The following is a 14,108-nucleotide window of genomic DNA, read 5'->3' as shown; positions in this document are numbered from 1 at the left end:
CACAGTCCCTCGATGTATTAAATATTTACAGCACAGGTTAGTGGCTGGTGTCGGGTGATGATGGAAGGCGCTTATAAAAGCAAACCTCTTTATTCCCAATCTGTGCCACTTTCAGGACAATAGCCACCATCAAAAGTACTTAAATATCCAATGGCACTAACAGCACACTTTAAAATGATTTATGACCGTTTGTGGCTAATGGCTGTAATTAACATTATTACACCATTTAATGTACTTCATTCAATTGCCTCTCTCTATGGGGCTTCACTTGTGGGAATATTTTCAAGCTGAATTTAGAAGGGGGTTTTACCCGAAACATTAACCAGCGCTCCTACTTAGAAACAGGATTGTATGCTGATCTCAGATCTGTCTTAATATATAACTGAAGATTTGAAATGAATAAAGCTGAATCAAGACCAAAAACATTGTTGTCCTGAAAACAAACATTGGCCTTAAGGTTAAAGGCCAACAACAACATTATGTTACAGCCCTGGAAAGTTGCTAGCATGCCAATTGATTTCATTAAGCCGGGAGAGATTTCCAGCTGACGCTGGGCAGATCTACGGGAGGTTTGGACTGGGGACATGGGGCTGTTCTACTCACACTTCTTTCAGGTTCGGCAGATTGGAGAGGATGTCCATATCGACTGCCGCCAGCTTGTTGTGGCTCAGATTTCTGAGAGAATAGAGAGAGGGCGGGGGAGGAGAGAGAGATTTCTTAAAACAGTTTTAGTCAGGCACTCACAACAGTCGACAGTCTGTACTCCTTCAGTAAAAAGTGGTAATGTGAAAACAATTGCATTTCTCTCTGAGCAGAACCATTAAAGCAGCATAAATCTCTCGCCTCACTATATCTAAAGTGCCAGCAGCAGCCTTCAACAACACAACGGACAGTCAATCAGTCCAGTTCATCACTGAAACGTGTCGTATCGACACTTATGGCCCATAAATCAGGGACATCAACAGCCTCCCTTTAGCGGGACGTCATCATTTCAGCGCGGTTTAGGCGAGCAGTCATCCAAGGGCTTCAGACTGGGCTTGGCAGAGCGCTGGACTCCTGCTCTCCCTGCTGAAATGTCAGAGATTGATGGCGCTGTGATCTATAAAGCTCCTGTCAGCTCTGTGGTTTCTTCCTTCGCTCTCAGCTACTGCATGGCCAGATTTTCTTTTTTGATGGGCTGCATCATTTTGCATCGTTTATAGTTAGAGAAATTGGTTTAAAAAGGGATGCATTGACTTATTCGATATTGTAGAGGAGTACTTAACAGTACTTTTACTAATCATTTTTAGGCCGCAAGAATGAGATCAGGAAATTATGCAGGTGGGTTGGATTTGAAAAATTCCCAAAATTCAACACCAAGACTTAATATATCTGGAGCACATAAACGGATAACTAGGCAAAACTCTGACTTCAACCTTCTTAAACATTACAGCTTCAATGCTTGGGATTTGTACGATTTTTTTCCCCATGTTTTGTCTCTCATACTCGCTTCTATTTAGTTATTCAAAAATACAATAAAAATGGTAATAATGTGAAATATTATAAATTAGAATAACTGTTTTCTATTGTAATACATCTTAAAACGTAATTTATTCCTGTGATGCAAAGCTGAATTTTCAGCAGTCATTCCAGTCTACAGTGTCACATCATTCTTCAGTGAATTTGGTGCTCAAGAAATATTTCTTATCAATCATAACAAAAACAGTTACACTGCTTAATATAAGGGTCTTACTGACCCTAAACCGAATGGTAGTGTATTAAACATAGCACAATATGTATTTCTTTAAAAGGAAGTGTCCGCCTGTAAAATTCGTTTAGAAAGCGGTTAGTTCCTGCAAACACAAAGTATTGACTCTCAGATTATCTTCAACTCCCTGACTAACAGATTCAATGGCACACACATCGAGTTCCACTTAGCAGTGTTAAACGATTTCATACATTTTAGCAAAGCAATTTATTATTGTATTTTACTTGGTCTGAAAGCGGAAACGGTCAGAATGCTTCTGTAGCTCGTGTCCATGTGTGTGTGTTTGTGCGGAGATAATCACACAGGGTGAGCTGCCCTCAAGGCAATCGTCTGACAGGTGAACACAGCAAAATTGCAGTCCTGTACCATGAGGCAATTACATAATTATACCAAAGCAAAGTGAAAAATTGCAGGCTTTCTTAAAAACGCCTCGCCAGAGGGCACGAATGCTGCAGAGAAAATCACGTACATCATGTAGAATGCTAGTCGCTAATCTGCTTTAATCATTTCCAACCTGAGTAATGAAACCAACTATTTTTTCTTTCACACACAGATTACTGACTAATACTCGTATTAGATTCCACTACAGAATTTTAAGGGCTGAAAAAGAGACCAAATACCAGGTTAAGCCATTTCACAATGATCTGGACTAAGATATATTGTGCCTGTCAACGGCTCTGTCAGTCATTAGTGGGTGGAGCTAATAAAGAGGCGGGAAGTATTAAGAGTAATTTTAATGCTTTACTGTTAAACAGCCAATCAGACAAAATGCTCAGACTAGATCATGACAGTCTTCATGATGTTTGGAGAAACGACCTATGCCTCACCATCTTAAAAGGAAATGAGAGTGTTTAGCCTATATAATCACAGTGTTTGATTCTCAGTCACTTCACTTTGTTGAAGCCTCTTTATCTTATCAGCTAACACTAACTTTCACACCTTCAGGCTGACCTTTGGGGAATAAATCACATAGCCATTGTAACCGTTCAGCAGGTGCAACTAGTGCTCTAGTTCTCCAGTGAGGAAGTCTAAGACTTTTGTGGCTTTGAGAGTCCACAACTGGAGTTTTATGGATCTAAATACACGTCTAGTGGTTTTGAAGCAATCTATACAAAAGTTAAGGGTCAAGTAAATTATTTTTCTTCATGTTTTTGAAATCATTTTTTTTTATCCTCACCCAAGGCTGCATTTGTTTGACGAACATTAAAACATCAAGTGACATGGGGTCCTTAATGATTTCTCCAACTAGGTTTGAATATTTTAAACTTATTGCAAATATAGATATATTTTTTATAATGATTGAAATGAAGCTTAAATTCACATATACACATATTAAATAAAAAGTGGCATATTTAAATCAAGTAATTAAACAGGGCTGTATGTGTAAATACTGTATAATGGAAATAGGTAATAATGTGATATGATCGAGTTTTGTAGTCTTAAACTATTTGCTTAATGTCTATTATGATTCAAACAATTCCCAAACCCACTGGGGTCTTTACTCTGAACTAAACAAATGCCTCTCCTCTTTCTCAGAGAGTCCCTTCGGGTCCTTTCAACACTTCCTTTGATTGCCTGATTCGACCTCAAGCTCATACTGAATTTTTTTTTTTTCAACAAAAAAAAAAAAACCTTGAGATATAATGTAGCATTATTGTAGAACATTGTTGTGTATAATGCCTAATCATAAGAATGTTCAGAAAAGGTGACAAAAATTTTATGAAAAAATGACTCCTCATATAATGTTTTTTTTTTTATGAGCCCCAAATTATTGAAAAATGTCCAACCCTAGTGCACCTCAAAATTGCTAGCGCCCCCTTAAAGGAAACCAGAAACACTCTTTTGGATTGCTAAGAAACTAGTCAGCGCAGTGGAAATTCACTTTAAGGAAAGATGATTGCAAAATGCTTTTCCTGCTATCCTCTGTAAATAAATAATACACTATTTTCAAGAATTATCCAATCATCCTTTATCTGCTCTCAAATCAGCTCAGATACATGTACCCACTTCACTTTGAGAACACAGAGCTTAAACACTCTGTCTACCATTTTATAACCATGCAGACAATAATGACTTCCAACCTAATCATGCTAGTACAGGCTAGTAAATACAACTTCAACTCTTAACAGCCAATGATGTCTCTTTTTATGAAAGTTTCCATGAAACATGAAGGTGAACGGCCAACAGCTTCCTTTGCCAGGAAACCAGGGTAAGAGAACATTCACACCTAACAAAGGTCAAAGTCATTTAGAAAAATGACCAGAGGGAGAACCCCCCTCCCCCCCAAAAATCAACGAGTACTAACAAATTGACAATAACATACAGAATAGTGTGGCTTTTTAGGCCAGGATGATAAAACTTTCTCAAATATTGCATTTCATTTTGGTTGCATTGCTTTGAGAGTAAACAACGAGAGTAAACAATGGATCTGTTGATTTGTCAACACCAAACTCTGACATGCTGGTTCAATAAGGTATTGAAAATAATATCAACGCTATAGTTGTCGCCTGTTATATTAACAATAAAAATATCTCTATTATATCAGCTTCTCCCTCAAGGGCCATAATCGTGAATAAAAACGGCAAATAGACGACCTTTATCTGTCTATCTTTATCACTGATAAGTGGAGTGTGAACTTTGGTCTTTGGAAGTGTGAAATGATGTCAATGATGGGGCTTTGTGATGCAGCTGGAAGACAGAAGCATCTTTAATGCTCCCTGTTTCAGAGGGCCATAAACTAGTCAAAGAATAACTTTTCTGTCACAGCACTGAGTGATGGAGAGAGCGAGAGACCAGACAGACACTTGCTTCTCCAAAAGATGCACAGCTTGTGCTCCTTTCTCTCGGTTTCCTGCCATAAAGACCATTTACAACCCAGCAACCCCACTGATAGTGAAGCCAGGAGCTCTTACAGGTAGTCCAAAGCACAGAAAAGGGAGCGAGAGTATCAAATCTAGACTGAAGATCGTGAGATAAAGATCATCAGGAAGTGAACGTTACACGGTGGGAGAGAAAGAAATTAAATATGAGAAAAAAAGCCAACAAATAAAATAAATCGGAGTAACATGAGGCTTAAATCCAAGACAAAGCAGACCCATTTTAAAGACAAAGTAAATGACAGAAATTGGGCCCAGGAGCTGGTAAGAAAAGGGTCTCTTCTAAACTTGGGCTGAGAAAGAACTAGAACCACAGATGCCAGGAAAAAGTCCAAAACGATCACACTTGATTATACGCACATTTGTTTCAACTGATAATTTTTAATCATATAATGAAAAGCCAGAGTTTAGACAGGGAGTGAAAATACAGACCAGCTCATGAAAACTTCTTAAAAAACTTAAAGTTAACAGAACAAGTTATTGTTAGATAGATTACAGAGTTATCCTGTATACGGTTTATTATCTTAACAGAAAATAACTGGTTTAAAAAAATAAATAAAGCCACAAACATCAAGAGTGGTGAACTTCAGCAGTGTATTCAACATACTGAATAAAGAATATATCTCATTTAATTTATGACCAGCAAAGTCAAATTTACATATTTACATATGTACATACCAGGGAATATTCAAACACACATTATATGTGTGTGTGTTTGTGTGTGTGTGTGTGTGTGTGTGTGTGTATGCCGTTCATCCAAATAAAAAAAGAAATATATTAAAAGAAAATTATATACACATTCACACAGACCCAATTGTGACTAGATATAGTAGCATTAAATTCAGTCTTTATACAGTAAATAATTATAAAAAAAATGGACATATTTAAAAAATAATAGTAATAAAAAAAAGACAAAAACAATGTTACCAAATTTTAACTAAAATTAAAAAGAGATATCAAAGAAAACAAAAACAGAGGAACAAAAACAGAGGAAAATACAGAAATAAGAAAGAGCTGTGAATTTGAATTTGCAACAAAGATTAAATGCTGGCTCAACAGAATATACATATCAACCTATACGCCTACACATTCATGTATAATGCCATAAAACCTCTGGAAACTGTATGCGCTATGGGGTTAAAGGCTAGCTCGTCAGTAACACTTCTACAGAATGTTAAATGGTGATTTTAGTCTCCAGGCCAAATGTGCTGGGGTGCTCTATAACGCCGGTTACTCTCCAATTCTCTCACCCCTCCCCTTTCTATCACTCTTTTTTTACGTCTTTTCCAGATCTCCAAACTCTTACCAGATGTACAGAATTCACAGATGAGTCATCAATCACTCTGTAGACACTTAAACAAAGGAGGGGAGAGAAGGAGGTGCTCTCAAATGTGTCTCAACAGAAAGAGAATCAGGAATATTTAGATTCTGGTAAAAGTGTGGCTGCCATTTCCCTAAACGAGACATAACACTCGTCTACATCTAAACTAGTCCAAATTGCAACATACAAGCTTACCGTTAAATGGTTAATTCAAGTTTTATGGACATTAACAGACAAAAAGCTAATGGATGTATTTTAGCTGACTGGAAAAAGCCTGGGCATAAATCAATGGATAAAAAGTTATTGGATGTATGGAAACTCCACAAGTGTAGTGCTAACGTAAGGTGCAGTTAACCTCTGTGTCATGCATGATAAGCTTAACATGGCAAGGCGCTCCTTTAACTCACAATACGATAACGCAAGCAAATTCTGCACCAGGCTACCACACACACCTGGAGCCAACCAGTTCAGCTTTTACATTTGTAATGTGCTATGCTGTCAAACATCTAGAATGCAAGTTGATGTTTTTGAACGTGACCCAAGTCTTCCAGCAACGGGATTAATAAAGCATACTGCTCAGATAACGAAATGAACAAGCATCGAAACAAATTAAACTTCTGAAGACATATTGCAGGGCTCAACATTAACTCTTGTCTGCTTGTCCAGGACAAGTGGATATTTCAAGTGAAAGAGATTTTAACTTGCCTGACCAGACAAGTACCCTGGTTAAAACATCCATACCAAAAATAACTAGGGAAGTACTGAAACATCAATGGAAATAACTGATATTTTTCATCAGGTGTAATTCATTCAGTGTTTCAACGGCGACTGATAATGGGTAATGTATTGACAGTTAAGTCATGCCACTTGAGGGTTGCGCAGCCTGACTGTGTGCGAGAGAATCTCGTAAAGAAATCAAAACAAATGAGCACAACAGCACACACAAAGAAACACACATACTGTGGTATAAAAATGTTGTGCTTTTATATTTATAACATATGATAAACAACACCACATGATCAAGAGTGTGGTTTCCTGAATATCAGCACAATTGCAAAGGTGAAAATTACTTTATACAACAGTTAATGTTAAGTGACTTTTAGACACAATATTAACTGCCAAAAACAGTTCCAAGCAAAGCCACAGCAAAACACACAGAGGTGTTTTGTTACCGATTGATTCAGTGTTTTTGAACGAATTTTTTGAAATCAGTTGAATGACTGATTCAATGACTCACTAACAAGGGCTGTCAGTCGATTACAATTTGGTGAAAATCAATTAATCGTATTGTGGCGAGTGGGGCGGGGCCGAGAGGTGTGGGAACGAGGAGTGAGGCCAGGTGTAGTGATTGAAGATGAGCTGCACCTGCGCCCCACCGCCAGTATCGAGTCCCACGTAGGAGATCGAAGGATATAAAACTGGAGCGACGACCGTGAAGGACGAGAGAGGACCAGGCCTGGGACATTATTTTATGTGTTTGCTTTTTATTTATGCGCACCAGTCGTCCGTGAGGGGCTGGTGCGCCGTTTTGTATTTATTTTTGAATTATTAGTGTTTTGATTGTGCGCCGGTTCCCGCCTCCTTCTTCCCGATGATTACGAATACAATATCGTTACACGTATATTAATCACATTACCCCCAAAAGGTAATTTAAAGTCATTATTGGGTTACATGAGAAAAAATAAATAAATAGATATTACAAAAAGTAGCTTTTTTCATTTTCTTTATTTTTAATGTTTGGGTAAAACTGCCAGAAGGTGGCACTAAATGTCTTAACTAACCAGTCATGAATGAGTCATTCATTCATTCGATTCCTTCAAATGACTGATTGATTCAGGAATTATCGTGTTTTTCGGACTATAAGTCACACCTGAGTATAAGTCGCATAAGTCCAAAAATATGTCATGATAAGAAATTGTGTGTTGCTCTGAGTTGCACAACAGTTGTGCAATGGATTTAATTGGTAAAATTTGCATTAGCTAAACTGACCAAAAAATGTGTGCCTAACACAACATTAAGATCTTATTTCTTGAACTGTTGTATAAAATCAGTATCACATTTGCACTTGTGCTATTTGGGACAAAAACAGCACTCGTGATACTGCACTCTTTGCTCACGTGATATTTCTTATGAGACAAAAACTCATACAGGGCCGTTTTTCCCCAATATCCTTAATTTTAGGTGTTTATATTTCTACATCACATAGTAACTGAATTTCGTAGTAAAATTAAAGATTTTGACATGAATGATTACATACATTTAACAAGGTTAGGTAAAAAGGACAAGCATATGCCAAGGCTTAATGTCGAGCCCCGATACTGCTGACTGGTTTCCACATGTTGAAAGAATAAACAACGGGTCGGAGAAGCAGATCAAGATCTAGGCTAAAAGTTTCGTCAATGGAAAGCAACGGACCATGACACTGAACTAACTCTTGTAGCCTGGCCAAAGAAGCACCACACCCTTAACATTCAGGTTTACACAGCGGCTCCTCAACAGGTGACAGGGACTGTACAGAACAGAACGCCCCAATGAAAAAAGAAACATCAAACCCCCTTTGTGGTGATGAGAAAAATCTGGCAGGCTGTTTACCAACCCTAAAGAGTGGCCAAACTACAATCACACATGTGGCAACCCAGGTTCCACATACAAACCAACCAACCACCCCCACTGCTTTCAAAACGATCAGGAGGGCCACCAAAGGGTCGTTGTAGTTTACTTTGAGAAGTAAGACTCATACAGCTCGTTATATCAAGCCAAACTGTTTCCATCACCTTGGTCTTTACAGCAAACTGAATACACAAACAAAATCAAATAGCTATTTAATCAAAAACGGATCTCATTTGTCCTGAATTTTAAAGGGTCAGTCCTGATGAATGAAAGATGCCAAAGACAGGCATAAGTTTCCATAATCAAAACCAAAATTGCTTAATTTTTTTTGCCTTTTCATTACTTCAGATGGATTAGATGCAGGAAATCATTTTAAAATAAAATAATTTAATTCACCAGGAATTCAGACAGTTCACCCAAAAATGAAAATTAACATTTATTCAAACTCATTTTTCCAAAGTTGTATGACTTACTTTCTTCTGTGGAACATAAAATAAGATATCTTGAGAAATGTCTCAGTGTCCATAGTCAGTGGTCACCAAAACTCGTTGGTTACTAAATATCTTGGTGTTCCACGAAAGAAAGAACAATATATTTGAAATGATATGAGGGTCAGTAAATGATGACAGAATTTTCATTTTTGAGTGAACTATTTCTCTAACCCTCAACCATGAAGAACTCAATCAGTCTTTATCTTAATGGAGTTCTTAAGCCCATATCTCAAAGTTAGGCTAACTTAAATCCACAAAGGGCCATGTGCGAGATGGCGATGCAGACGCATCACTGCTTCCTACTCACCATCAAGGTCTCTCTGAGCCACGGGGAAATCATTAAATGAAAGAAAGAAAAAAATGGGCAGTATGGAGAACCTATTTGGACAACTGGAAGGTATTAAGGCTTGATTTTATACTCAGGCCATGTCCTCAGGGTTTTTCCAACCACACAGAATTTTCTACTCTTAAATGATACATTGCATTGACGGACAACCCAAAAAATATCTCTGGTCTATAACTTTAAAATCCAGCTTCTGTTGGATCTGTCAACATGAAAGCAGAAATAAAGAGACATTAAGAAGCTGGAACGTGCCTTTCAGTTCATGGAAATGCTAAAACGCTGTAGTCCCACTCCGTCTGAAAGTATGTGATGGAGATTTACTACTAATCACAGAACCGGCTTTACTAACGAAATGCACATGACAATCGCATGCGATTTATCGTGCAGCCCTAAAATGCAGTTTGACGCTCCTTGGGCAAGTTTGTGCCGTGTAATTAAGCAAGCAACAGGTTTGGGTGTCTCAAGCACATTGACTGCTTGTAAATTGCCACAGAGGTGTACAAAAGCACTGAACATGAATAGTGACATGTGAATAGCGATAGTTGTGGGGATTAATTACTATAAATGATCAGTATTTATGACAGACCACAGTTGCCTTAAGCTGTTGAGAGACAAAGAGTCACTGGTTAACAACAACATGAGACAGTTGGTTTGGGTTTCTTACTGCTGTTGTTGTCAATGAGGTTTTTTAATATTAAAAACGGGCACACATTACATAAGGAAAGTCTAGAGGAAAAAGTTGTATGATGGGCAGTTGAGGCCTACCAATAAAAGCACTGTTGTTCTGTCAAAGCTATTTAACCTCTTCTAATATTAGTTTTAAACTAGACTCTTTAAATGGTTAAATATACTAATTCAGCAGAGTAATATGGAATAAATCAATTATTTATTGCTACTCTGTGCTTAATCTGTAACAAAAATGGCCCAGAGTTTCCCACATTTGAACAACCGGTATTTAAAGCAACAGTAGTGTCAACATGAAATATAATTTTTCCCTTTTACTTTCTTAGGGTTAGGTTAGGGTTGGACTTTCCTGGTCTTAAGGACTTTGCACAATGGGTCTGCATGCAATTTCCGCATGCAATTTTTCACATTCACCATCCGTTCCTATCAAAATGCATGCTACGGTTGCAAAAATGCAGAAAATCGAACATGATCCGAAAGTGTGTAAGCATGATTCACACAATGTGAGGTTGTATATATTTTTCAACGTGCAAAAATTTCGGACTCTGTATGCAAAAACCTTTACAGTTAAAAATGTACTCTACTTTCCATTTTTGCTGATGTCAACAAGCCCTCTTATTTCAACCTCTTCTCTCCAACCCCCTGTCATATAGGGACCATTTTTCACCATCCAATCTAATAATGATAAATGAAGTCCATGCTCCCAGATTTATCCTGTTTTGCTCTGAAACACGTCACATTAGCTTCCCACCAAAATCACTATGCATTTAAATGGTAAATCCAAGGGCTATAGACTAAAGCACTCAGCAATAGGTTAGACAGTCCTTGAGGCTACCTGACCAATCATTATAGATAGCTCATGACTTCAATTGATGTTTCTGTGTTGAAACTTGTGCGCGATAACCATCTTTTAAACTTGACAAGGACAGTAAGGGAGCTGCCTTTCTGAAATCGACAGACAAAACGGGTATCTTTGCAGTGATGAAACATGCAGTAAAGGTGTTAAAGATAATCCTGGACAGCAAAATCGTTCCCTTTGAAAATGATATGATTGTTATCTTGAACACACAGGCAAGATAACACCATAGAAACTTTGTCTCGGCCACAGAGATACATCACATCAAAGCCTACCGCCCAAAAAGACATCTTTAAAAGTGATGTCATGTTTGAGGAAAAATGTTTAGGAAAGAAGATTATTAAAATGGCTTTGAGGGATGTTCTAAAAAAAAAACCACACACACAATCTTCAAAATATATCTGGGAGTTCAGACAATGTCAGATAAATGTAAAAATAACAACTGCCACTGTTCTCAGTGTTTATTATGAGACTAGCTATCTACCGTCTCAGCATAGGGCTCTTATGAAGAAAATAACATGCCAAAATCTATAAACCAGACCAAATATAATGTCAAAACCGCTGAACTGTATTATTAATGCCACAGTACTAAGTGGCAAAGTTTATGAAAAGTTCCTGTGGGAAAGCATAACTGAAGGTGAAGCTTGTCAAATACTTAAAAATAATAGGTTTGACATAAAATAAACACTGAACATAACCATGAAGAGATTTTAGAATACTATAAGCTTTATGCCTTGTTTTTAGTCTAATAAATATGATTTTAAGGAACAAAACTACCTTCCATCATTTGACTTCGACTCATATCATCGGGCCTCACAAAACTAAGTTTCCAAACTTATGATAGTAACTAGCATGTCATAACCTGGAAGAGAACAGAGACTACTTCTAACCAATACCATTTTATGATTTTAATGGAAACACAAACTTTTGTCAGTACTTATAAGTAATAAATAAGTGTAGGGCACTATATAGGACGTGACACTTGTCGTTTGTCATTCTGTGACTTTTGAGTCGTTTTCTTAACTGGGCAATGTCAGTTAAGAGCGTTAAAGGACATAAAGCGTGTTGTTTTTAAGAGAATGGGGTTTTAAATTGACTCGGGTTGGCCAGATTTGTGTACTTACAGATGGACAGTGGTCTTAGGCAAGTCTTGAGGGACATCAGTAATGTCTAAATGACTGCAGTCGGACGCATCAAGCGTACACGTACAGTTTTGAGGACACGGTGCGCCATAATTGATGATCAGTTCCAGCGTCAAAAGCCAATAAAACACATGATATGAAAGTGATCCCATCTGTCCCAGCCACGCCGCCATTTTGTATCCAGTTGTCTCAGCGCTTAACGATAGATCTCTCTCTCATCCACAAACGGACAGCTCGAGCTTATTGAGTTTCCCAGAGTCCGAGTGTTTCGACTTCATTAAGTTGTTTGTTTACCCAGCGGTAATGTGAAAGTACACCGGGTTGATTTAAGGCTATGCATCAGTCCCAGATTTGAAAACAGTCCACAGTAAAATTGTATCTCCCCCGCTGCACCACCACGCAAGTAAATCAAAGGTGAATCACGACGAGGCAATACAAGAAACTTGTCCACAAGCCAAAACTAAATGCAGTTGTCCTTAAAAGGTTGAAAAGGGGGTCTGGATGGGAGATAGACAGGCGCTTTGTTTTGGCAAGAGAGGATCGACTGAATCAAATGTAGTTTGAGGACTTTAAAGCGTCGATGTTTCTGAAGTTCTTGATCCAAAGTGATTCATTATTCTCAAAAGTAAAACCACAGTCGATCGTGACCATTAACTCCATACGAATGTGTCGAAAGACAATCTGAGATCGTCGGCGCTTTGAAGAAACTTTTTCTCAGGAAAAACCGCACTCTTTAAAAAAAGTTTAATGCTCTCGTTTCTTCGCGGATTTGATATAAAGTTTTCCAACTGCGAATGCAGGAGTTTGGATCACTCGAGTGAACTGTGATAAAGCACTTTTGAAGCGAAAGGTTCCAGTAAACAGTCCGACTGTTGTGAACTTTGCGGCTCGCTTTACTTTCCCTCTCTCTCTTTACTGACCTGCGCGCGGTTAAACGAAATTATCTCGTTGTACGGTTCGAAAACTCCGATAATTCACAAATTCACCTCCGCTTGTTTACCCCCTCCCGGACTTTACTTTCTTTTTATCCAGACGTTCTTTAGTCCCACGTTGGATACATTAGAAGTCATAAAGATTCCCTCATTTTGCTTTCCGATTGGTGCTTGAAGAATGATTGACAGTCAAACTCTGGATCTCATTGGCTGCTTTGGAGCGCTCAGGCGCCACGATTTTGGAGGTGCTGGAGCCCAGCTGTCAGTCACCTCGCGTTAGCCCCGCCCATCTTTCACACCCAGAGTGCGAAACGGCAACGCCCCCTTTGACTCTCATCGTGTCTTAAAGGGACAATGTTCATGTCTGGTTTTTAATACAATACAATATTATATTGTTGTATAATATATAGTGTAATAAATGCACTTAGAATGTAAAAATGAAAAGCAGGAAAGTGAAATAAACAATAGACTTTCTGCTGTAATTTATTTATTACAGTCCCCATATTGTTTTTGACACAGAAAAGCTAAAATATTAAATTTGCAAAATACTGTTTCTTTGCCACATAAAGCTTTTTATTCCATGCCTTGACAAATTCCTTGACAAAAAGGCATCAATTAAAAATAAATAGTGTCAACATCAACAGGGCTTTATTTAATGTAATATTGACATGAAATAAACTTGAAGCTACATTGCTGATAAACATAATCCAAATAAGTGATCCCACATTTTGTCCTCTGTAACCCAAAGGCATTTGACTCAGGTATTTTGGCTTTCTATTCTGAGAAGAGCTCTTGACATGGTTTTACATATGATTTATTTGTCAGTGAGCCGAATGTAAATCATTTGCTTTACAAACAACTTGGAAGTGACACAAGTGTCAAGAGACCATAAAAAGACACAGTTTTGCGCTTCAAAGGGTATCAGCAGTGTAAATGAACTTGGAAAAACAATGCAATAACAATGTTATATTTCAAATCCATAATGGAAAAACACAACTCTATTTAGCAAATAGTAAATGCACTGAATCTTCATTAACACATGTGACATATGAATTGGACACAATCTGTAATCTAAAGTGAAACATTAAGAGTTAGTAGAGCTATTA

The 14,108-nt window shown here is 37.8% G+C and overlaps 1 protein-coding gene across 2 annotated transcripts in view; it reads right to left on the bottom strand.

The window, feature by feature from the left end:
• LOC128022433 (leucine-rich repeats and immunoglobulin-like domains protein 1) overlaps positions 1–13,162 on the bottom strand; it is a 40,335-nt gene extending 27,173 nt beyond the window's left edge. The window contains exons 1-2 of one of the 2 annotated variants that reach the window (XM_052610022.1): positions 12,053–13,162; positions 604–675 (exon numbers count right to left, since the gene is read on the bottom strand). In XM_052610022.1, coding sequence (XP_052465982.1) covers positions 604–675; positions 12,053–12,243 — 263 coding nt within the window. In that variant the 5' untranslated portion in view covers positions 12,244–13,162. The remainder of the gene's footprint in view (positions 1–603; positions 676–12,052) is intronic. The other variant, XM_052610023.1, reaches the window with a different exon arrangement.
• Between the last annotated feature and the right edge of the window lie 946 nt (positions 13,163–14,108).

This window comes from Carassius gibelio, chromosome A11, assembly GCF_023724105.1.
Source record: "Carassius gibelio isolate Cgi1373 ecotype wild population from Czech Republic chromosome A11, carGib1.2-hapl.c, whole genome shotgun sequence".
NCBI classification, from domain to species: domain Eukaryota; kingdom Metazoa; phylum Chordata; class Actinopteri; order Cypriniformes; family Cyprinidae; genus Carassius; species Carassius gibelio.
Note: the sequence above shows the minus strand (reverse complement) of the source record. Positions and strands in the feature narration are given on the sequence as shown.